Genomic DNA, 24,026 nt, shown 5'->3' with positions numbered 1-24,026 from the left:
CCGATACGATAGGAAAAAACTTTGATTTGAAAACAGCCGAAAAGCTCATCCCATGAACAGGAAACAATGACGATTCGATTGAGCATTGATAGTTGCAATCGAAATATATGACGAGTTTTTGGATGAAGCAATTAACGAAGTACATTCTAAGTTATTGCAAAACGCAAAACTACGTCTGGAGTAATTAAACATCAAACAATGATCTGATAAACGACTTCAAAGATAAGTTCCTAATTAAGCAATCAATTTTTGTTTTATCAGCTAAGAGTAAGTAAGCAAATAAGGATCGAAAAATTCGGAAGGGCGATAGAAGACCTTATGGCTTAACTAAAAATTGCACAAGCAGACGGAGACAGGCAAGCGAAAAATATGTTGGTAAACGTAAATGAAAAGACTTCGGTAGGCATGTTCGTAAATGGTCTAAAAGACGAAAGAATTATGATCAGCCAAAATTTAAAGCAGGGAACCATACATCCTTAGCAGAAGCAATTACAAATACGAAGAGAGAAGAAACCCTTGAGAATCCTAACACAATCAAAAATGTACCACATGGATAAAAATTATAGAGGTGGAAGAAGAAATACCACATACGGACACAGAAATAACTTAAACTTATAAACTTATACTAAATAGTAAACTAATATTAAACTTATACTAAATAGTAATACAGATGAAAACGACAGACAACAGTTTCAAAATGGAAACATATTCCATATAAATAGAGCAACAAGGCAAATGCAAAGAGGAAAATAAATCGTAAATAGACACAGGGGACATACCATAGAAACAGAGGTACAGCGGGAACATATTTTCCGGGACATACACCACAAACAAACACGGTACCAGAAGTACAATTTTCTCGTGGCCCAACGAATGGAAGCATCTAATTTTGCAATAAATGATTTTGAACTATATTAACGTTGATTGTAAAGAAAGACAAATAAAATTATCAGTAGATTCAGAAGCATCACTTAGCGTTATATTCAGAAATTATTTAGATAAGAGAGTACAGATAAATATATAGAATAGAATAAAACTTAATTGGATTTGCAGGAAGAATAACTACAGAAGGTGCAATTAAGTGTCAATTAGAAGTATTACATGATTCAGGAAAAATTAAATTGCAACATGAATTCGCAATTCACACAACTTTGTCAGAAGAAGTGAATAGAATGGGATTAATTGGAACAGATTTTTTGTCACGATTCTTTGCTGCAATAAACTAGATCCTACAATTATGTTTGTGTGCATGAGAAGAGAGAAACGAAGTACATATGCATAGAGTGACTGTATGCACATGTACGACACCCTGATGTCACTGTCAAACCACCCGGTGATGGAATCCCCAGTTATTTATCGTATGGCAATTCCGAAAAATTTGTAAACATATTTCTAACACTAATAATACAGGTGCATGTCAAATTTTAATCAGTTAAAAACATTAAGTAAATTAATATATTATATTGACTCTGAAGTTGCAAACAGGAATTCTTCCACCTACCATTATAAAATCTTGTGTGACTTCTTCTTCACGTGTCATATCAGAATTGTCCGACGTTGGTGATGACGTCACATGAAATAATTATTACGATACGAAGTATCGTATCGTATTGTGAGTCCATTCACAAATGTTTTTTAGCTAAGAAACTTCTTCTTCCTACACTTCTCCGACCTATTTTCCCTCTAAGAATCAAACCGTGATGGCTTGTGTGTAATGCAGGGCATGTGATTATCGTGCCAAGCAGTCTACCCTTGGGGCCATGAGTTCGTTCTATTGAAAGCCTCGTGAAACATTCTTGCCGTTTTTATTGGTATTTTTTCAAGAACGGAGTCGGGTACTTCCGGCATCCTCAGTATCTTGGTGGATCGGCAGATTTCCATTGTTTATGATTTTATATATTCGCGTACAAGTGCGCCAACTAGTGTAGCCAAATTAGTGCACAATATTCAGCAGTCAAGAAAACCAGTACCAGGGCAGTAGAGCGGAGAGTGGAAGTTGTTTCTTGTACTCAACTTTTGGGCAGTTTTTATTAAATGCTCTTTAAAAGATAGTGTTCTGTCTAATATTACTGCCTTCGGTGTTTTGTTGAGGGTAAAAGTAACATTTTCTAAATGGTATGTTGAGTTCTTTTTCGGGAAGTTTATTGTTCAGGTGGATGCCACTAATCCCTGTTTTGGAAGAATTTGGTTGCAGTCTCTACTTGCGAGAATATTTGCTCAGTATATTTAGGTCTACCATAAGAATATCTTCAGATGTTTATGTTCTGCATCTGGTAGTAAAACTTTCCCGATTGTATTTCCGGCATATCTGCCACGTAGCTAAATAGTAGTGAAGAGCACCGATTCTTGTGGTAGGCGTTTCTTCTTTGGTGAGCTGATATATCAGTGCCCATCACTACTTGAAACCCCCAGTCGTTGAGCATGCTATTTATTAGGCGAACATTTGGTTTACAGGGGATCGTACAGATAATTTTGTATATAAGACTCCCTCCCCATACTGTAAGTAAACCGCCGTGAGATCAATAAATGCCGCTGAAGTTTTTCTTCTTTGGAACCCCACTTCCGATGTAGGTGGTGAGTGACATTACCTGGTCTGCACAACTTAGTTCCGGTCGAAAACCTGCTTGTTCGACTCAGATCAACTGGAATAGTTCTGAGCTGATTCTATTATATATAAGCCTCTCTAGTAGTTTGTAGGTAGCAGACTGAAGCGCAATTGAACTGTAGCTTTTGTTGACGACAGGTTTGCCGGGTTTTAGTATGGCTATTATCTTGGAGCGTTTTAGTTCTTATGGGATATTTGCAGTGTGCATGATGTCTGTGAAAAATAGAGCCAGCCAAACTTTCGTATACTTAACACAATTTATCAGAAATTCAGGGTGAATATTGTCAAATCATGTTACTTTTGCTGTTTTAACGTCTTTAAGAGCCTGTGATATATTTTCGCTGGTGAAGAGGTGGGAATGTTGCTTCAAGTTTTAAAGTTTACAGTTCTCTTCACATACATTGTATGTGGCTTCTCTTTTACATTACCATGTGTGATGCTACGGCATCTGGCTTTACAGCTGATAAGGCCCTAGTTTTCTTAATGACCATGCTTGCCTGCTAGATGGCTGGAAATTAAGGCTTTCCATTGTTTCGGTCCACTTTTACCTTCTAGCGGCATCCAGGTTGTGAAGTAGTTCATCCGCTATTTCTTAATCGCCTGTTTCAAGAAAGCTCTGGTATAATTTCTCGCTATTTTGTGATCAGCCAGAGATGTATTCTTTGTGATATATTCTTGGTATGTGCTTCTTGACTACGTTTAACATAGCACCAACAATTCTGTTGTAGTTTTTGGTATTAGGTGTTATCCATCCGAGGCATTAATCCAGGTCGAAGGAGAAACTATTCCAGTGAGCTTTTTTAAAATTCTACCTTTTACAGTAGGATAGAATTGATTAGGAGGATTTACGTCCCAATTTCTATTATTGCTGGATGATGTTGGCTGTTCGGGAAATTAGTTAGAACTTATCGTGAAGCCCCTAAAGGTAAGTCTTTGTTGTCAGTAGAAACTAAGTATAGGTCGGGGTTGTATTCCCGGCTATCTTTACTTTGTTTATTGCAGCGCGGAACAGTTCAGTGGTAGTCGTGTTATATCACTTTCGTAAATTTTGAAGCCAGGAAATGCGTCTTCTTCCCGATCCTCTCTTACCATTTATCTTCCCCTGGAGAATCAGCTGGAGAAGGCCGTAACGTTCTTGATTTCTCATTACGTGTCCTAGATATTCCAACTTTTTAGTTTTGACGGTCATGAGAATTTCACATTCTTTCCCCATTCTACGCAGGACCTCCACATTAGTAACTCTGTCAACCCAGGATATACGTAAGATGCGCCTATAGCACCACATTTCGAAAACTTCGTGCCGATTCATAGATGCAACAGTCAGTGTCCACGCTTCCATTCCTTAGAGCAGAACTGTGAATATGTAGCAGTTCAATAGACGGCATTTTGTTTTTAATGATATGTCTCGACTGTGGAAAATGGTTCTCATTCTAACGAATGCTGCTTTTGCTTTTATTATTCGCTGTTTAATTTCTGTTGAGTGGTCCCACTGGCTATTTAAATTGGTGCCTAGATATGTATATTGCTCGACTCTTTCAATATTCTGTTAGTTGATTGTAAGTTGAGCGTTTAGTATTGGTTTTTTACTAATTGTCATAAATTTGGTTTCCTTTATGTTAAGAACTAGTCCGTATCTGTTGCTGACTTCTGTTATGCGATTTGTTAATATCTGTAAGTCATTCAGATTATCGGCAAAAACTATAGTGTCATCTGCATATCTAATGTTATTCAACCATTCACCGTTTATTAGTATTCCTTTCGCACAACCGTCTAAAGCTTCGTAAATACCCATTCAGAATAAATATTGAACAACAATGGAGACAAAATACAGCCCTGTCGTACTCTACGTTCTATTACAATTGTATCAGTTAACTGGTCTTCTATTTTGATTTTGGCCGTTTGATTGTAGTAAATGTTTCTGATAATTCTAAGATCTTTGTTGTCAATTCCAATTTCTTGCATTAGAGTCATTAATTTGTCATGTTTTACTCTGTCAAATGCCTTCTGGTAATCTATAAAGCATACGTATATGTCACAATTCACATCCCTGCATCTCTGAAATAGCACCTGTAGGCAAAAAGGGCCTCCCGTGTTCCCAGAGCATCACGAAATCCGAATTGTGTTCTTGTTAGTTGTTCCTCACATTTTGTATATATTCTTTTGTGAATGACCTTTAGAAATGTTTTAAGTAAATGGCTAATAAGGCTTATAATTCGATAGTCTTCGCACTTTCACGCATTGGGTTTTTTTGGAAGATTTATAAAAGTTGACACTAACCATTTTTGGGGAATTTTGCCTGTATCATATATATTGTTAAATATATTTGTCAACCATTTTATGCCATCATAGTCCATAAGTTTTAGGAATTCTGAGTGAAAATTATCAGGGCCTACTGTTTTACCATCTTTGGTGCTTTTGATGGCATATTTTATTTCATCGACTGTAAATGGTGGCCCAGATTCGCAATTGGTGTTTGTTGTAATACCAGTGTTACTTCGTATATCTTCAAAAGTTTTTTCCACGTATTTAATCCAAATATCCCTTTTATGCTCTATTTCCAGTACTATGTTTCCCTGATTATCTGTCAGGAATCCAGTGTTCTTGTGTTTATATAAGCCTGCCGCTTCTTTAATCTTTTTATGGAGGTTAAATGAATCATGTTTTTGTTGTAATGACTCTATCTCTGTGCACTTAGAGCTAAACCAATTTTCTTTTGCTATTTTAATAGCCCTTTTTATTTCGTTGTTTATGTTGTTATAGTAATTCTTATTATCTTTAGCGTTTATTCTGTCTTCCATCATACATAGAATCTCCTCCGTCATCCATTCCTTTTTTTATTTGTTCTTTCAGGTTTTAAGAATCTCTCTGTTATTTCTTGACTTACTTTGTGCAAATTTTCTAGTTCTACATCTGTGTTATCTGTTTCTGTACGAGCCCATGGTTTTTCTGTACGAGCCCACGTTTTTTCTTTTAGGCGTTTTTGTACCTTTTCCTTTACTGTTTAATTTTTCAGTTGATTAATATCGTACTTCATAATTTTTGGTCTTTGAACTTTCTTTAAACTAAGTTTCATTTTGGCCATAAGTGGATTGTGGTCCGAATTTATGTCGGATCCCGGGTACGCTTTAACAGATGTTATAGAGTTTCTAAATCGTTTGTTAATAAGAATATAGTCTATTTGATTTCGTACTGTGTGATCTGGAGTATCCTGGGGATATTTCCACGTATATAGTCGTCTTGGAGGAAGATCATAAAAGGTGTTTGTCACTACGAGCTGTTCTTCAGTTGCAAATTCAATCAAACGGTCTCCGCGTTCATTACGTTCCCCTATACCAAAGGATCCCACTAAATTTCCACTTTGTCCTTTGCCAACTTTGGCATTAAAGTCTCCCATTATTAGTATTATTTCGTTTTTCCGAATCCTTTTGACAATATTAGTAAGGTCATTGTAAAATTCTATGATTTCTTCTGGGGCGTCCGCTGTAGGAGCGTATACTTGAATAATGTTTGTTTTTATGGGAGTTGTGTTTAGCTGAACTAAGAGCATCCTTTCTGATACAGGTACAAAGTACACAATTGGCGATTTTATTATTCATAATTAGGCCCACTCCATTTATATGTTCGTTCTTAAGATTTCCTGAGTAGAATATTTTGTGATCTTTGATAACTCGGTATCCCGTATCTGTCCAGCGCATATCGCTTATTCCCATAATATTAATCGAGTCTTTCCATTTCTTGAATGGCATTATAGATTTTTCCCGCCTCGTACATTGTTCTAACGTTCCATGTACCTATCTTTATGGCTGTTCGCAATACTATTAGAGATCCATCATCTAGAATGTAGTTTGGTTCGTGAGGATTTCTCTTGATAACGACCTGGAAGGACTCACGGTTTGAGCTAGATTTACCTTCCCTGCCGGATCTTGAATTCCCATTTTCATGATCAGTAGTCGGAATCTTAAAGTTTTTTATCACCATGATAATTGTACTAGAGATACTTACAAGAAGTCTTTAATGCAGTGGTTTCTCCTTGCCTTCTGCATCCTTATGCCGTCCACTAAAAGTCTTAGTTCCTCCGCCTTCGAAGCTGATTTCTCAAACTCCAGGACAAAAGAGTGCCCTAAGATCGCAGTATCACAGCCGCTTAACTCATAATGTGAGTGTCGCCTGTGAATATCTGGAATTAAGCCTACAGGATTTTTACTTTCCACAGCCTTAATCCAGTAATGACATTACTGCTGCCTAATGTCATATCCTCAGTTGATCCGCGGGTATTTATTTGGCAATGTCTTATTCGTACCTGTCCTGCATATCTGCAGGAACTTTCCCTATCGGCCATATGGGACGTGCCGTGTCGAGGTTGAGGATATCCCCCGCCCAGTCTGTCTTCCGTGAAGTACAGAAGAGCCCCTACTCAGTTCAGAGTTCCTCCTCCACGAAAGCTGAGACCGGCCACATCAGACATTGCTTTGTCTAATAGAGAAAAAAATCAGTGACATATGCCAGTAGAACAGTTAATAACGCCAAAATACATTATCGAATGATAAAGAAAAAACATTTAGCAATGGTATAGAGTATTTCCAAATGGAGCTACTACCTGCTACATAAGAATTGATTATCTAGACTAATCTCCCGCCCTTTGGTTTATTTGGTGTACCTATTTGGGGTGACAAATCCGTTTGGCAAATTAACCAAACTTAGATTAAAGTTGGAAGCATACAACTTCACAATTAAATATGTGAAAGAAGAAAACGTCACAGCAGATGCTTTATCACGAGTAGAAATTACATCAAGAGAACAAAAGCAACTAAACAAAAACGTAGAAAAGAATATATTGTTAGCAACACAGTCGAAGAAGATAAATAAAAAGTAATATAGACAATTCAGAAGACGAACGGCCTGAAAAAAGGAAATGTGGACTTTTGTTCAATTGAAATTTCACAAATGGATTTAAACAAATGTCCGAAAAGTGCAATCGAAGTAAGATTATTAACCCACGAATATAATAAAATGAAAGTCGATTCTGCTAAAAAGTACATATAGAGAATAATATGAGACAAAGAAAATGATACTATTTATTTGATTCTAGAATCTCAATCAACATCTGTACAATGAGCGTTGTTGAGAGACTTGATACATATGCTTACACAAAAGAATATTAAGGAAATGGTCATTATGAAAACTAAGCGCAAAACTAAAAAATTGGCCAATATCTAGTGAATTGTTTAAGGATGCTAAAATGTTTACGGAAGAAGATATAAATATATGTACAGTTTAAGACAAGCAGAATATAGTAGATAAACATTGAAAGCACTAATAATTAATGAATTTAATAAATAGTTTAAAAGAAAATAAAGAGTTCAAATTTTAAGTTATTTCTTGCCTTCTCCCGATGTTGCAATCAGATAGCCCAACATAACACAACCCAAAATCGAAGAAAGCAGGAATCCAGGTTATAGAAAATGTTATGGATAAGAAATTTGAGGAAATATTGGATGATAGGATATGCACAACAAGAAGAAGAAATGTTCTTACAGAAACATTACTATAGCACGCTATTTACCAGATTATTTAATGATTTTACCACAATACATGGCGAATCTTTCAAGAGGTAGAATGAAAATTGGTCTTCTCACTCTGTGATACAATTCGTTTGTCCAGAACATTATCTCCTACTGAATTACTCGCTTTCTTGAAAATACGTTACATTATTTTAGCTACATGAGGTATTTGCAATATAACTCATGCTAGCAAATTATCATAAACCCTACTATAATTATTTGTTTGTCTTATTTTACACAAAAAAACAATTCAAGTAGCAAATTAAGTTATCAAAAACGTTATAATGATAGTATTCGTCTTAATGCGAAAAACTAAATTTTCGATTAAATTATATGAAAAAATCCACAAGGAAACTAAGTTTCTGTATCTGGCTGTATCACAAAAAATTTTTGTTAAAATCCTTTATAAAAGGTATATAAATTAAAAAACCCAAACGGGCTATGTCATGAAGACAAAACGTTTTCGGAATCCATATTCCATCATCAATGTCTAGGTGTACATGTTTTGAGCCACTAAATATCTGGATAAAAACCCGTTAAAAGTTATGTTACAATTTAGTTTACATTATTTAGTCTTATATATAAGAATATATCCACTGGTAACTTTAACATCCTTATATATAAGACTAAATAATGTAAACTAAATTGTAACATATAACTTTTAACGGGTTTTTAACCAAATATTTAGTGGCTCAAAACATGTACACCTAGACACTGATGATGGAGTATGGATTTCGAAAACGTTTTGTCTTCATGATATTTTTTATATGAAAAGTTAATAGATAGGCCAATCACTTATTCCCATTAAAATAGTAATTGCTTTAAGATGCCACAAGAAAATAGCTTCAGAACAATATATTTATTATAGTCAGGGTATTATGGGCGCACTGGCTAGGAAAAATATTTCCATTCTATATTTTAGCACAATCTTTCTTGGAATATTCCCCTTATAACAAAACTGTAGATTGCCAAGAGAAAAAGATGGTCAAAAACGGTTTAAACAATTTTTGTTAAACAAATGACAAAATAACTTTTTTTTTGTTTGTAACAAGTTTTTTAGGTTCATTGGCTCATTCCCTGCAAAATATGTTCTTAGTAACTTTTCTCTTAATGCATCGTTTGCGAGTTAAACAATTTAAGGTTTTAAAAAACCGCGAAAATAATCATTTTCGTCTTGGTCGAGTTTAGCAATCGTCAAATGAAATCTAAAACTCATTATTACCCAAACCCATTATTTTTTAATTGGTAACTTCGCGCCATGTCGAGTTCCACGACCGCTATATATAATTATACGGCGTGGAAACTACATAAGATATATTTAAGAAGCTATAATTTCTTATATTACATATACGATTTGTTGTTGAATAATTTTTTTAATGCCAAAAAACTGAATTGTTCAAATTTAATAAGAGTATATTAAAAAATGTTTATAAATAACATTTATTTAATATAATTATATTTTAAATAATTAAATAACAATAAAAAGGCGACTTAGGAAAAGATTTGTACATCCTGTAGTCATTAGCTGCTTTGATTTGGATAATTTTGTAGTAGAATCCGAGATGTAATTTGCTTCCAAGCACTCTATTTTTAAACTGTGTTGAATTTTTTGGATGGCGCGACTGACCATTCAGTCGGCTACCCCCAGTCCTTTTATTCTAGAACGCAAAGTACTCTTTGTTTACAACACTCGTATTTAAACAATTTCAACATGTTTATAAGCTTAAAAAGTATTATCTATTATTAAATCATTTTGTGCACATAAATGTAATTTTTGAAACTTTTTTCCATAGGTTATTAGTATATACGTCTTAACAAAGAAAATAAGTCCCGGATTATTAAGATCTATTCAGTCAAATTATCTGGACCAGCCTTAGAAATTATCTCATTTTTCACAAAATCTTATAAACGAATTAAATTTCGCAAAAATTATTCAACCGATCTGTTCCATCTTTTACATACAATTCAAACACGATAGGACCTTCAAGTTCAGGTACATTTACACACATTTTAATAAATAATAAAAAACGTATTAACAATATTCAAAAACAGTGATTTTGTTGTTCATTTTGCAATAACTTTTTTGTTTATTAATCGATTTTAATTTAGCATATCTCATTTTGTGTATTTTTTTTTTCTGAAAAATAAAAAGAGACAAATCTCTAAATAGACAAGTTTTTAAGTTATGTGCAAATAATGAGTGACGTTTTGATTGTTTATTTGAAAATAGTTCAAATAAAAAAGTGATGCATTCCTAGACGAGAATTCTTTTTGTAGTATCTCATACTACACATGGCATATGGCAAAGTAGAAAAACAAGTGTTCAGTAATCCGTATTGAAATATTCAGTATTTATTTTAATTTTAATCAATAACATTTATGATGATGATCGGATTATTTATTCTGTAATGTATTTTAGTTTTAGTAAATTATAAATAAAAAAAAGTTTCTTACCCTTTTCTGTGGCGTCTGATTCTTACACACTGCCTGTATAATTTCGCGACCAAAACTAGTGTTAGGATCGTCCGAATTATTACTTGTCTCAAAACTATATTAACAGAGAAGAAAATCCATGTTAAAATCCCATATTCAGAACATAGTATGTAATAATAGCATGCAAGTGTATATTTCACTTTCATGAAACACTAATAATATAAAATATGTTTGATTATTGTCAACTAAAGAATCAGGAGTATGAGTTAAAATCAATAGTGTAATTAGATTAGAATAGAATTATAATATATAATAAAAGTAAAAAGACCCAGTAGAATGGTACAATTCTGAAATCATGCTAATAATCGAAAAAGGTGACAAAATAGAGACAGACCTACTTTTGTTTCACTTCTATACGTTATACAGTAAAATTATAACAAACCAATTAACACCTAAGATGGATTTTTTATAGAATAGGCCGGATTTAGAAAACACTATGGATTTTATACATATAAAGTAATTTTTAATTCACTGAATACAATTCGCCTATTCACTTTGCATTTAGAGAGTTTGAAATATAATTCTGAACTTTAGAATGAACTATGAGAAGGCTTTCGATACAATTATGAACAGTCATAAAATCTATAGAATATACAAGAATTGATTCAAGACTTATTTAGATCATTAAAAACATATCAAAACACTGCATTTGATGTTAGATTGTTGAATCAACTAGAACAAATAAAATACAAATTCGACGAGGAGTTCGACAAGGTTACAATATTTTCACTTTAATACTAGAAGATGTCTTTAAAAATAAGATTGGGATGATAAATGGATTAACGGTGGCTACCACTTAAATCATTTCAGATTTGCTGACAGCATTGTTTTAATAGCCAGTAATAAAAATGAATTAAATGACAGATGTGTTAACAGATAAATCAAAAGGCTGCAAGTGTAGGCTTGGAAATAAAATACATCAAAATAACAATTATGAGCGAGGAAGCTACCAACTACTCTTATGTCCCTTTACCAATATATCTTTAGGATATACCATTCCCTTTAGACATGTCGAAGGATATGTGGGAAATATGGGTTTTGAATCCTAAACAGATGTACTGGCTATATATGACTGTAGTCAGGCCTATTATTACGTATGGCGCACCGATATGGTGGTCTAAATCAACAACCGTCTCCATGGAGGCCATACTTGACCTCCCTCCATTACTTATATGGATGGAAAAGGAGGCGAAGGTAGGAGCATACAGAAAGCGAGTAAGATGCCAGGAAGCAGGGCAAAAGGATACCGGAATCAAATCTGGAGAGATCATTATAAATCAGTCAGAGCTGGTACTAGATGCAATGCAACCTAAATATAATTTCGAAAAGCTATTTACTCTCCCCTTTCTAGGAAGGGACGAATAGAAGTCGAAAAAAACGAATCTCATAATGGCAATGCTGGTATACAGACTACTCTAAAACCGATGAAAATATTATAGCCGGGGTATACGGAGGAAAACCAAGACTAAGCCTTAGTGACAGCCTAAGTAACCACTCTACTATCTTACAAGCGGAAATCTATGCTATAGAAATGTGCCTATACCGACTAATCAGAAGAATCTGCAGGGGCAAATCTATAAAAATTATGAAAACCAAGCATGCCAAGTTAAAGGCATTGGGATCGAAACGGATTAACTCCAAGTTAGTTTGGAGCTGTCTTCAGAATATGATTCGGATCGGGAAAACTATTAAAGTAAGTTTAGTCTGGGTGCCTGGATACACTGCCATTGAGGGGAACGAAAAAGCGGACTTCCTTGCCAGGGTAAGGGTAAAAGAAACATTCATAGGCTCAGAACCTGACGTTGGCAAAGCAAGAAGCACAGCCAAAAGAACATTATCGGACTGGATGGCACGGATAAAACGTAACCATTGGTACGAACAACTGGGTCTTAAACACTCTTAAGGGTTTTATACATGAACCTTCGAAGAGATCCAAAGATCTACCAGATATATATAGGAATGATCTGCGGATTGCCGTAAGTCTGAACAAAATCGTACTAACAGAAAGTGCTCTCAGTCCGATTTTCTTCATGTGCCAAAAGTCTGTGAAGCTGATGACGAGACGGCGGAACACGTTCTGTGCAACTGCCCAGAATAGGATAAGGATAATATACATTTGAAAAAAAGAAAATTAAAATGCTGAGGCCATTGGACATATTCAGCTATCATGGGCAGAATTTGAGAAATTGAAACACATATTGAAGAATGTGTCTGTGAACTTGAAAACTGACGTGTAGCTAATACATGTATTTTCACTGTTTGTACACATGGATGGGAGACTGCGTCGTTTACTACATATTATATGAGAATACTTGGAAGATCACATCGAACTATGGACCGAGAAAGTCTATGGATATTGTTCATAGACCGAGACCAAATCAGAAACAAAAAGGTCAGAAACAGAACCAAAATCGTAGACATAATAAAAGAGTGAAAAAATCAAATGGCATTGGGCGGGCCACGGAATAGGACAATAGGACAGAATATATGGGGTCATAAAGTTACAGAGTGGAGAACGAGACAACAAAAAAAGATAAAGACAGGCAAAGATGAGATGCGATCTATAATAGGAAAACAATTGACACGCAATGCATAGGATAGAGATCAGTGGAGGAACTTGGGTGAGATCTATCTTATAAGTAGATCAATATGGGTTGAAAAAAAAGAGAAGTTGTAAATTTATAAACTCAACATAGCAAATAAAATTTTTCCAGTCGATTAATTATTTGCTTTTATGATTATGTTGAGCTCACATCTAAATAGAATATATAACGAGAACATAAAAATTAAAAGAAAGTGAAAGATATGGAGGACAATAATCGAAAAGAGAAATTGTAAACAAAACCTCAGAACGAAGTGATTCTACAGGTTTTTCTCTATAGGAAAAAAAGTATTCTACTGAAAAATATTTTTTGTTTCCTGAAAATGCACAGTAAGTACAGAGAATACAGAAACAAAAAGTGAAAAAACAATTAGAACAAAATTTTACACCGATTAATTAAAAATGATATTAAGAGACAAAAAAATCGGGTAAATATTATTCAAGGTAAAAGCACCCACGTATGTGATAAAGATGTTAACAAATATCACGTTCAACAATTATGTTACTTAAAATTCTTAATAGGAATGGATAGAATATAAAAAACCTTTTAAATGATGTATCGCTAGAACTATAATTCTAATTAAAAAATCATTTATGATAGCATACATACACGCTTTGTTACATAAAACGGATAGAAAACTGTCAAACACGCATTTGATACTAGTAATTAACAGTTCTTTTAAGATTTTCAACTATTATCGAAATAATTTATTTATTCCTTTCATTTACACCATAAAAGATTTTTGGTTCAATAGCAAAAAAAATTAATAACGTAGACAATTTTTAGCTTTTTTTCTTGCAGTATATTCATTGGGGCATTAATGATAGAAAATAATAATTCCTTTAAGTAGTTCGTCTGTGGCATCGCATCTATTATGGCAATAATATCACATAGGCAGAAAATTAAAATAAAGTTTTGGAATCCGTATTATAAGTCATATCCAAAATACAGCAAACGTGAATTATGATAAGGTGCGCTAAATAGCATATTTTCGCCTCCTCGAAAATGACCTTCTATCACCGGCGAAAGGATTGGAAGCCCGAAGTCCATTCATTGGCGTATCTCAAATGTCAGTTACTGCTCATTGTTAGTGTTATCTACTACTCGGACAAACTTGCGCCTCTATTGGTTCATTGCCACATTGCTTAAAAAATGCTGCTAAAATGAGTCCTCCTAAAATCTGCACGACAAAACTTCATCATTATTAGTATTTGCTGTACATTAAGTAACATTACTCCTATAAAATAAATACAAAAAGAAATTTGAAGAAATAAAACTTATACTTTAAGTAATCAAACATATGTATACAGAATATTATAAAGTAAGTTTTCTATTTTAATTTTAAAAAGTAAGTTAAAATGTTTTTGTATGTAGGTGAAAATGAACGAAACAAAATGAAATGAAAAAATGAATGTGGTTGAAATTTCGTTTTTATTAGAAAAATATATCATTTATAGTAATAAATATTAAAAATAACAACAAACATAAACAACACTAAACATAATTAAAACCCTATTAGTAAAAACATAGCTACCATGAAAATTAATAGTCGCGAACCGATTTTGATACGTAAAAAAATTTTAATGCTACATATACTTTCTCGCCGATCACAGAGGATTTGATAAAGCGCGAACAAGCAGAAAAGTATCTGCGCTTTCTTGTACATACCATATACTCAAAAGGTTTTGAGTGACATATATATGGCTCGATTAATAGCCAATCCATATAAAGAACCAAATTGCAACCAACCTTTCAAAATTTGAGCCGAATTGAATGAGTAGTTTAAAATTTACAATGGTTTAAGTGACGCTGTTAATAAAGCCTGGATTTTTGCAGGAAAAATATTGTCTAAATCTGTCCGGTCCGAAGCAGCAGTTAAAAGTAGTATGCATAATTTAAACAAGGTTTTACAGACACAAATAATGATGCTGAATGGTCTGATCGCCCATATTCAAAAGTTTTCCGGAAAAATATCCACAAAATAGTTTTGTCAGATATTAAATTGAAATGTCCTGATAGTAAGTAGAAAATATCGCAAGACGTTTGTCAATAAAAAAGCTGTGTTTGAAGTCGCTACTTTTCTTCTTCATTCACAGTTGAAGAAATACAATGCATCGATGATTTAGAGCATTATTTGCAACTGTTTCAGCGCAATAAATAGAAGTTTATGCACATGTATTCACCACTTCACTACGAAATTCGACTAATATGGCCAAAGACGCAAACATCAGCTGATATGGTTTTGGCTTCCATATTTTGGGGTTCGCAAGGTACTTTGCTTATCGATTATTTCGAAAAACAAAAAAATAACCATCGGTAGCGAAGATTACATGCACTTATTGGCCCATTGAAAGTTTTCAATAGGCCAATATTTTTTACCAACTCATAAATTTGAATTCAAATAACTTAAATACGGGCTAAAACAAAAAGGTTTTTTTGTACTTACGCATAATACCATCTTCTTAAATATTGATAGTAGCTATTACGTTTCTTTGGCACTAACTTTTTAAAACCTTACGACATACGTTTGGCTATCATAGCTAGATTTTGCCAATTTTGTAGTTGCATCACTATGCCATCGAATTCTAACATTCACGACATACGAAAAAAGTGCAGTGCACTTGGAATTGTTTCCGCACGCACCATATTCTTCAGCCCCGCCCCCCCCCCCTAGTGAGTGCAGAATTCAACAAAAAGCTCCAATGAAAGAGATTTGGATCAAATGTGGAAGTTATGGCCAAACTGAAGCTTTTAGGTCAAAGTCAAATTGTTTTACAAAAAAAATATACTAAATCGTTAGAGAAACATTAGTCCGATTAATGTATCTCCCTGAAAGGGACTATAATAATGAATAAGGTCAAATTTGTCTAAAAATTGTTGCTTAATTATTTAGATTCGGGACTTAAGTGAAGTGTTGATATTTTCTGCTGATAATTGCAGCTGATCTCGACGAGAGAGTAAATATAGCAGAAAATTTGCGGCAAACTCTGCGTTTAGCTAACAATTGTAATTTTTTCTATCTATTATATCCTAGTGCTTTTATTCTTCAATTAATAATGTATGTTGAGATAATAACAAATTCAACTAAGTCATTTACTTTCTGAAATCCCTCGAATGTGTTGTAATATTTTATCAAAATTTCAGCAGGTTATACCAGACAGAAAAAATAAGTACTCTATTTAAAAGATACATCAGGGATGAAATATAAACCGGATTTTTTGTATGTTAAATTCATTATGGCAAAAAAATAGTGTTTTCTTTGCACCCCGTTTTGATCCCGCTCCTTTACGTAATTTAAACTTACAATGATCTGACTTTTTATGTGTAACTGAATGCAGGAACTCAGATACTCACAAGCTAGAGCTAACAACTAGAAAGGACTAGATTGAGAAGCATGAGAGCAATCTGAATTAAATTTTTGGGAAAATTTTACTGAGCGTGTTATATCTGTATATAAAAATTTGGGTTGAAGGCTACTGTATCCAGCATTAAAATTGGTGGCTACTGTATCCAAAATTGCTAAATAGTGGAAGATTAATGAAAAATCGAATTTGATATTAAAGCTATTCGGTTAGTGGCAAAATGGAGCAATATCATTAGGAGGGGGAATATGTGGTTAACCATATACGCTGCTTCTTGATTGATTGTAAGTTTTGTCAAAATAAAATACGTTAAATAAAATTATTATGATGTTTTCAATTTTATGACTAAGTTTTCCTTATTTTTTGACATTTCAGATCGAATACACACAAGAAGCTGACAAAGATCCGATTTATATGTAATCCAAACACGTATTTTATGGGGGTCCCCAGATAAGCAAATTGCTTAACTATTTGTAAATGAATGGTGCAGTATTTACAAAAACAACAAGGTGTAGTCAAGGAGTTTCCATCATTTTATTTTTAACTGAACACAATTGACTTCATAATATTCACTTGATCTAATACTCTTTTTACCACAGTTGTTATATTATCAACAAAGCACATTGCAGATATCTGTACTAAAACCTCCACAAGAGCGTAATTTATAATGAAATTAGAGTAGAACTAATTCAAATGAAGTAACTTGGCAATAAGTTATCAGGATACCGTAGCACCATTTTAATTAAATTTTTGAAAATTTAGGACGGAATCTCAATGAGAAAATACAACGGAAGAACAACTCAATGTGAACTAGAATGGAACCTAATAGCCGGAAAACCTTTACAAAAATTTATGTGACACCCGATTTAACATAATATAGAAAACAGAAGAAAATTAAAGAAATAGACCACGAAAAAGCTGTGAATTAATGTCAAACTCACTAAAACAAACTAAGAACAAAAATACAAGCCGAAGAACTTTAAAACACATAAAAACATACATAATTCAATCGATGAAGTCCAGAAGATATCTGAAGATGAAAAATGCTCAAATAATTAAATCAAGGAATGCAAACCTCCTCGTGTGTCTTGAAATAATAAATTAGTTTCCGGGTTTATAGGCCGAGATTGGAATTATTTCTTCGTAAAGTTCCGTCTGACAGTGTGTTAATACCCAAAGAAAAAATAATGTGATAAAATTCGCTCGTTTTAGTCTTAATCAAGAATGAGCATCTCGAAGGAACAATTCGAGCGTTGACATATCGTCTTTGATAGTCTTTGCCGCGGTAGTAGATAAAACATTTGGAAGAAATACATTAATACCAAGGCGTATAAACTTACAGAGGACAAAACAAGTCGCGACGCAGACAATTAACAAAATACTTAATAGTTTTATTACTTTTAACATATCTGATGAAAAATGTTTTATAGTTGGGAGTAATTAGTTTAATTTTTGTAATTAGTCTAATTTGTCAGAAATAACAAGCCGACTTAATTTTAATAAGTTTTAAGCGCCATGAATCGTCAAACTATATATAATACCATAAACCGACAACCTAAAAAACCTAGATATTTGCAAACAAAATTAAAGGCAAAAATAAGATTCAGAATAGTTACAGATGAATAAATAATATAACAAAAGATGACTTTTACCATAGAGTGTAAGAACATAAACACATAAATATAATCGATGATTTATAGAAATTCCCGTTCTTTCTCTATAAAAGTCAGCCTGTATTTGAATCTCATAAAATAGTGGCAGATCCAAAATAGACTCAGGGAAAGAACCAAATTTCCCACTTATGCAGGGGATACGTTACATAGCGCCACCTACGTTAATGATAGAAAACAGGCACCAGTGTGTATATCTGAACCACGTAGCAACTACATAGATATGTCACTATCTGATGAAATCCAAATACGCGCCAAAACATGTCGCCACAAAATATCGTAATGTATTAAAATATCTAATAAAAATTAGAATGAAGAAGAAAATTTCACTTAGACTTTTAAAAACAAAACAAAACACAACTATATCTCAGCGCGCCATAAGTCTATGGGATACTGAACAAAATCAAAAAATTTGTCTAACTTAAAGATACAGAGAAGATATTGATATATAGCAACAAAGAAATTTTCAATGCCACCATGGTTTTTGTAGAACGATTCCGTTGTTGTGTTTATGTTGGATAGTACTGGAAACATTAGTTTCCAGCAAATACTAAAGATTATTCAGATAGAACATAAAAGAAAAAAAAACAAATTACCTGTAAAAGCAAAAAAGCAATAAATATAAGCAGCAGAACGTACAATATGGAAATTAATCATTAAGTTTTATACTATTGATTATTATATATAGAAATATTCAAATTAAGTCATACTGCAATATCCATTTACAAGCTATAACCTTAAATCCCAAAGCCTTTATGTTTAATGATCATGCTAGACAAAAACAAAACAATATCCAGTTAGTAGCTGTATCGCACCTGTTGTTGCTGTTGTCTGGCGATGGTGACCTCGTGTATGTTTCTGGTTCGGTTTCTGTAGTCGCTTCAATGTCTGATAGATTTGGGTACAGTTTACCCTCCTTTGGACCAGCGACTTTAATTCTTTTGACGTCGTCCAAAACTGCTGCCACCACTGGACTGTCACCTTTACCTGCAAGAAGATGAGTTAAAGGGTAAACGACTTTCACGCATGGAAAAAAGTAGAGCAGTTATGCAAGCAACGGTGTTATCAATAAAATAGACGAAATTCTAAGCAAAGTCTGCAATATTTAATATTTTATGTGCAATACTTTATCTTTTTACACAAACATTACTATAACACTATACTAAATTCATTTAACAGAAAAGTAGCGGTCAACAAATGCATGCACAGAACATGCGAAACCTGATGTTTATATAATTGTACAGGATTGTATTAAGATTCTAGCAGTCTATAACATCTGAATTTGAAATGAATTAATTTATAATTTTTAGTATTACTGTTAAAATAATAGTAATCAATGATTAATCTTCCAAAGAAATATACTTAAATATTAGTTTTTGCAAACTGTCATTCACACATCATTAGTTAATTGTGGTATTAATCAAAAGGTAAAAAATAGAAAGTTGTTTTTATGCATTTTACGCTTTAAGACCAATATTTGGAAATAAGTAATAATATTGTCATTAATGATATAAAAAGAGACCTCTTCTTGTGTAAAAATTAGGGAAAATACTTATACATATATTATAGGGTAGATAGACTAGATACATTTAACATTACATTAACATTAACAAATAAAATTTATTTAGTCGACGTTTCGATTTCGATTTAACATTTATTTGTGTCATCAGAAACGAATGTATATTTAGACGAATTGTGACGTCACTATTTTTGACTTTGATGCCGGTTATGTCGAAGATGGTTCGAGATATCAAAACGCCGTTTTCAGATTTTGATTCAGGAGACAAAACTATATATGAATCCATCGATAGATCGTCCCCAAGTATTGCATAGGCGACAACGCACAAACGAACATACTTTGCGGATGTAAAACGAAAGGTTTTCTTTGAAAATGATGAAAAAAACTTTTTACTATTACATATAAGTAATACCGAATTACGAAAAATAAGTACTGGAAAACTACATAGGTACAATGAGTAAAATGGGTTACAGTTTTTCATTTTTAAAATATTCCATTTTGTTTATGTAATTTCGAATAATTACGTATCTTTTATTTATCATTGCTACTCATTTCCACATCAAAAGCTAGATCCACCTTCAACCGGATGGGGACCTTCTTCAAGAGCCACAATCTCTCTCTTGGTATAAAAGTAAGAATGCTGCGATGCTACGTCTTCTCTGTTCTTTTTTATGGTGTTGAATCGTGGACCTTGAACGAAGATATGTGCAAAAAATTGGAAGCATTTGAGATGTGGCTATATCGGAGAATTATTGTCCGCACTAGTTTTGAAGCCGTATGTCATGATTGGTAGTATATACACTGATCGAATGCTTTTTTCTTCAGGTGGAGTGGTACCTTCGATTCGAATATAAATGTATTTCTACCAAAAGATGCCAAAGCCAGTTTCATTTTTCTGTTGATTTGTGGGAGTAAGGAGCCAGATTTATGGACCGATTGTCCTATACTCTCTATAAGTGCAGTGTTGTTGATTATTACATCTTGGACACATCAACTAGCTCGTTGTACATGGTTTTTGTTTTTTGACTTTGTTATATATATATATATATATATATATATATATATATATATATATATATATATATATATATATATATATATATATATATATATATAGGGTGCGGCAGATAAACGGACAATTAAAAATATTTCAAGAACTAAAGGTAACTGAATCATGAAAATTGGAATGAAAGGGTTTTGAAGAGTGAACTATTTAATGAAAATATTTTCATTTATTTGCTACTTCCGGTTATACCGAAAGTTGCTTATAACTTCGTTTTTTTAATGGGACACCCTATATATTTTTTTAAATTTAGAAATATTCACGTTATTCTGAACGTCTTTTGTTAATACTTCCCTATACCTATTGTGAACCGTTTTTGAGTTACAATGGTTTTTATATGAAAATTACGCTTTTCTAGCATGTATATAAAGTTCAATAAGTTCAATATCCTCTAATGCAATTTGAAATTTGTTTGAATTTAAATTTGTACCTTTGACCATATTTGAGGCATTATCAGTTACTGCAAAATTTACTTTTCCTTATTATGGTTTCCAGAAAAATGGCAGCAGCCTAATAAAACCGTTTTAAATTTTCGGTTAAATAATGTCCTGTGTGTGTAACGTGTGCTGATAATTTGCTCAGTTTTGATATAACATTCCTGAAGTAATGAACCTGACAAAGTTTTTTTTGTTTTCAGTTTATATCCAAATATATCCACCTTGCAAACTTTTTAAAAGCTCTTTCTTCAACTATGGAAAACGGATGAAACGAGTCTGCATAGGTTTAGTAAATCCATATCTATTTGTATCTTTTGTTCTAAACTAATCTTTTTATTAATGGAAGTATCCATCACCTTTCGACGCTTAGTTGGCGGTGGTAGTATATCAGTATTAGAGGTAGTCGGAATGGACAGAAATGCATCAGAAGTTTCAATTATTGCAATATTCAGAAAGTGGAGCATAAAAGCTGCATCTTCTACAAATGTGCATTTTTTGATGGATGAGAACAAAGCCGGTCTCCTGCCTCTCTCATACAATAAGCTTTCTATCACTCCGAAAACTTTACACAGTGTAACATTACACAGTTTTTGGACATTATTATTGTTTATGCCTCGAGCGTAATAGTGACGTTTACAATTATCATATTACCTGCTCAGTGTAATTCTCAAGTAAATTTATTATTAATTTACTGTGCCTAGCTTATTCTGCGTGTTTTCCCGGATATAGCTAAGCAGTTCAAAAACAATAATTGGACGAGCAATATTGGCGGCAAAAATACAGATGTCGATGATTTCAATGCGACCATTCTAAATTTTCTTCCAGGAAAGTTGTTTTCCTTCAAATCAGTTGACAGTTATAAATCAGGGTGACGTAGTCAACTATCCAATAGAGTTTTTTATGTTATTGGAATGCCTGGACTCTCACATTTACAATTCAAAGTAGGATCAATTGTCATTATGCTCCGTAACATTAATCAACCTCGACTGTGCAATGTAATGGATACTGACTGTAAAAAAGCTAAGAGTCTCCATGTTTCGCGCATGGACAATTATCCGCGCGTCGGAAAATCGTTAGCGTTGAATATATACGCAACGCAAAAAATACAGGCATTAACGTGATTGAACTTTTTTCATACATAATAGGTTTTTTGGTTTCTTTTCTGTTAATTTTTTAGACACATTATTTTATTCTAAGGTGGTAGCTAGTGTATATATAAGAAAGTATATAATAAGATATATACAAGATTTAAAAAGACAAAAATGTACTGCCAGATTACAGGCTATAATATAAATTAGATGTGGAAGATATAAACTTAAGTTCTTATATCATTTTAATTTGATTGATTGTTTAATCATTTACATTTAAAGACATTTAAAATAATAAAAGATAAAAGTTAATAAATTTAATAAAAATAAAAGCAGCTTTCCCTGGCGAGAAATTGAACCATTCTCCCTATACTACCTTATCACGATGTTAACAGATTAGCAACATAATAATTGATTTGACTGACTTAATAATACCTTTAAGATCAATTTTTTTTCTGTCTGTTCTGTTCAGCAGTTCTTAAGTTGTAAGTGGCGTAACACGATTTAATAAGATTTTATATTTTACTTACCATAAGGTTTTCCTCCACTTTTCCTTTTTTCTCCTGATTTTCTCCGCTCGTTTTCGGAAGATACAATTTTGGCTGGTTTTTCGGGTATCATAACAGTTCTTTCTGTAGCATCTGCCTCGTCGTCATCTTCTTCGTCTGATACTTCCTTTATGACATTAACAGTCTAGAGATAAGTTTTTTTTTTAATATTTGTAGTTGAAAATTATTAAGTAAGTTACCTCTTTAGTATGAAACCGGTTTAACAACATATCCATCTCCTTCTGTCTTTCAGACTTAACGCTACTTTCTATTTGTTCCTGAGATATTGTCGATTTGTTCTTAAGCAAAGCCGCCATTTTGCTCGCTATTCCGCCAGCCTGCGGCACGTATGCCAACGTCGGTGGAGCGGGAGGTGCAGGAGGCTTGGGAGCAAGTTTCTTTACAGTTTTAGGCGGACTCTGTATCACTGGTTTAACCAATTCCACCTGCACGATTGTTTTTTCTTTCTCTGAAACTGGCTTTAAAGCTGGTTTGGCAGTTTTGTCTGAAAATTAGTATTTTTTAAAATAAAGTTATGAAATAAAAACGGTTCACAGACGATGCAATTTTTTGTACTACCGACCGTACAATAAGCACTATAAATCGTAAAGGTAGATCGTAGAACACGAAAACCAATAATTTTTAAGAATTACCAACGAATGGAAGACGAATCATTCAAAACTTTATTACAGTTAGTATGGCCAGCAATTAAATACAGTCATACGAGATGCATTTAGTGCGGAAGAAAGATTAACTGTTCCATAACGATACTTGGCAACAACAATATAATTTGGAAATTCATATGAAGACCTTAAATTCGGCACCGTTCCAATTCTTCGAGAAAGCTGTTCTCACATTATTAATTTTCTTTTTCAAAAGCTCCAGCGTAGCTGCTGTGTTAATTTCTTTCAATTTGTTTTAAAGAATTGCGTAACGTGTGTTACGTTCATGTTTATTGGAATATTTGGAATACTCATTAGATGTAACTAGTAGAATGCTCTCGATAAATTTCTATAAATTCCGTCCAAAAATGTCTATTATTTTCCATTTTTATTTTACGTTAATCCGTAAATTACA

The 24,026-nt window shown here is 33.2% G+C and overlaps 1 protein-coding gene across 2 annotated transcripts in view; it reads right to left on the bottom strand.

Annotated features, from left to right (window-relative positions):
- The window catches only part of LOC140436990 (anillin-like), an 81,535-nt gene that overhangs the window by 31,454 nt on the left and 26,055 nt on the right, over positions 1-24,026 (bottom strand). For both annotated transcript variants that reach the window (XM_072526198.1, XM_072526199.1), the window contains exons 8-11: positions 23,150-23,454; positions 22,932-23,094; positions 19,110-19,281; positions 10,621-10,714 (exon numbers count right to left, since the gene is read on the bottom strand). In XM_072526198.1, the coding sequence (XP_072382299.1) occupies positions 10,621-10,714; positions 19,110-19,281; positions 22,932-23,094; positions 23,150-23,454 (734 nt within the window). The remainder of the gene's footprint in view (positions 1-10,620; positions 10,715-19,109; positions 19,282-22,931; positions 23,095-23,149; positions 23,455-24,026) is intronic.

Source organism: Diabrotica undecimpunctata, chromosome 3 (genome assembly GCF_040954645.1).
Source record: "Diabrotica undecimpunctata isolate CICGRU chromosome 3, icDiaUnde3, whole genome shotgun sequence".
Classification (NCBI taxonomy): Eukaryota; Metazoa; Arthropoda; class Insecta; order Coleoptera; family Chrysomelidae; genus Diabrotica; species Diabrotica undecimpunctata.
This window is presented reverse-complemented; position numbering and strand designations above follow the sequence as displayed.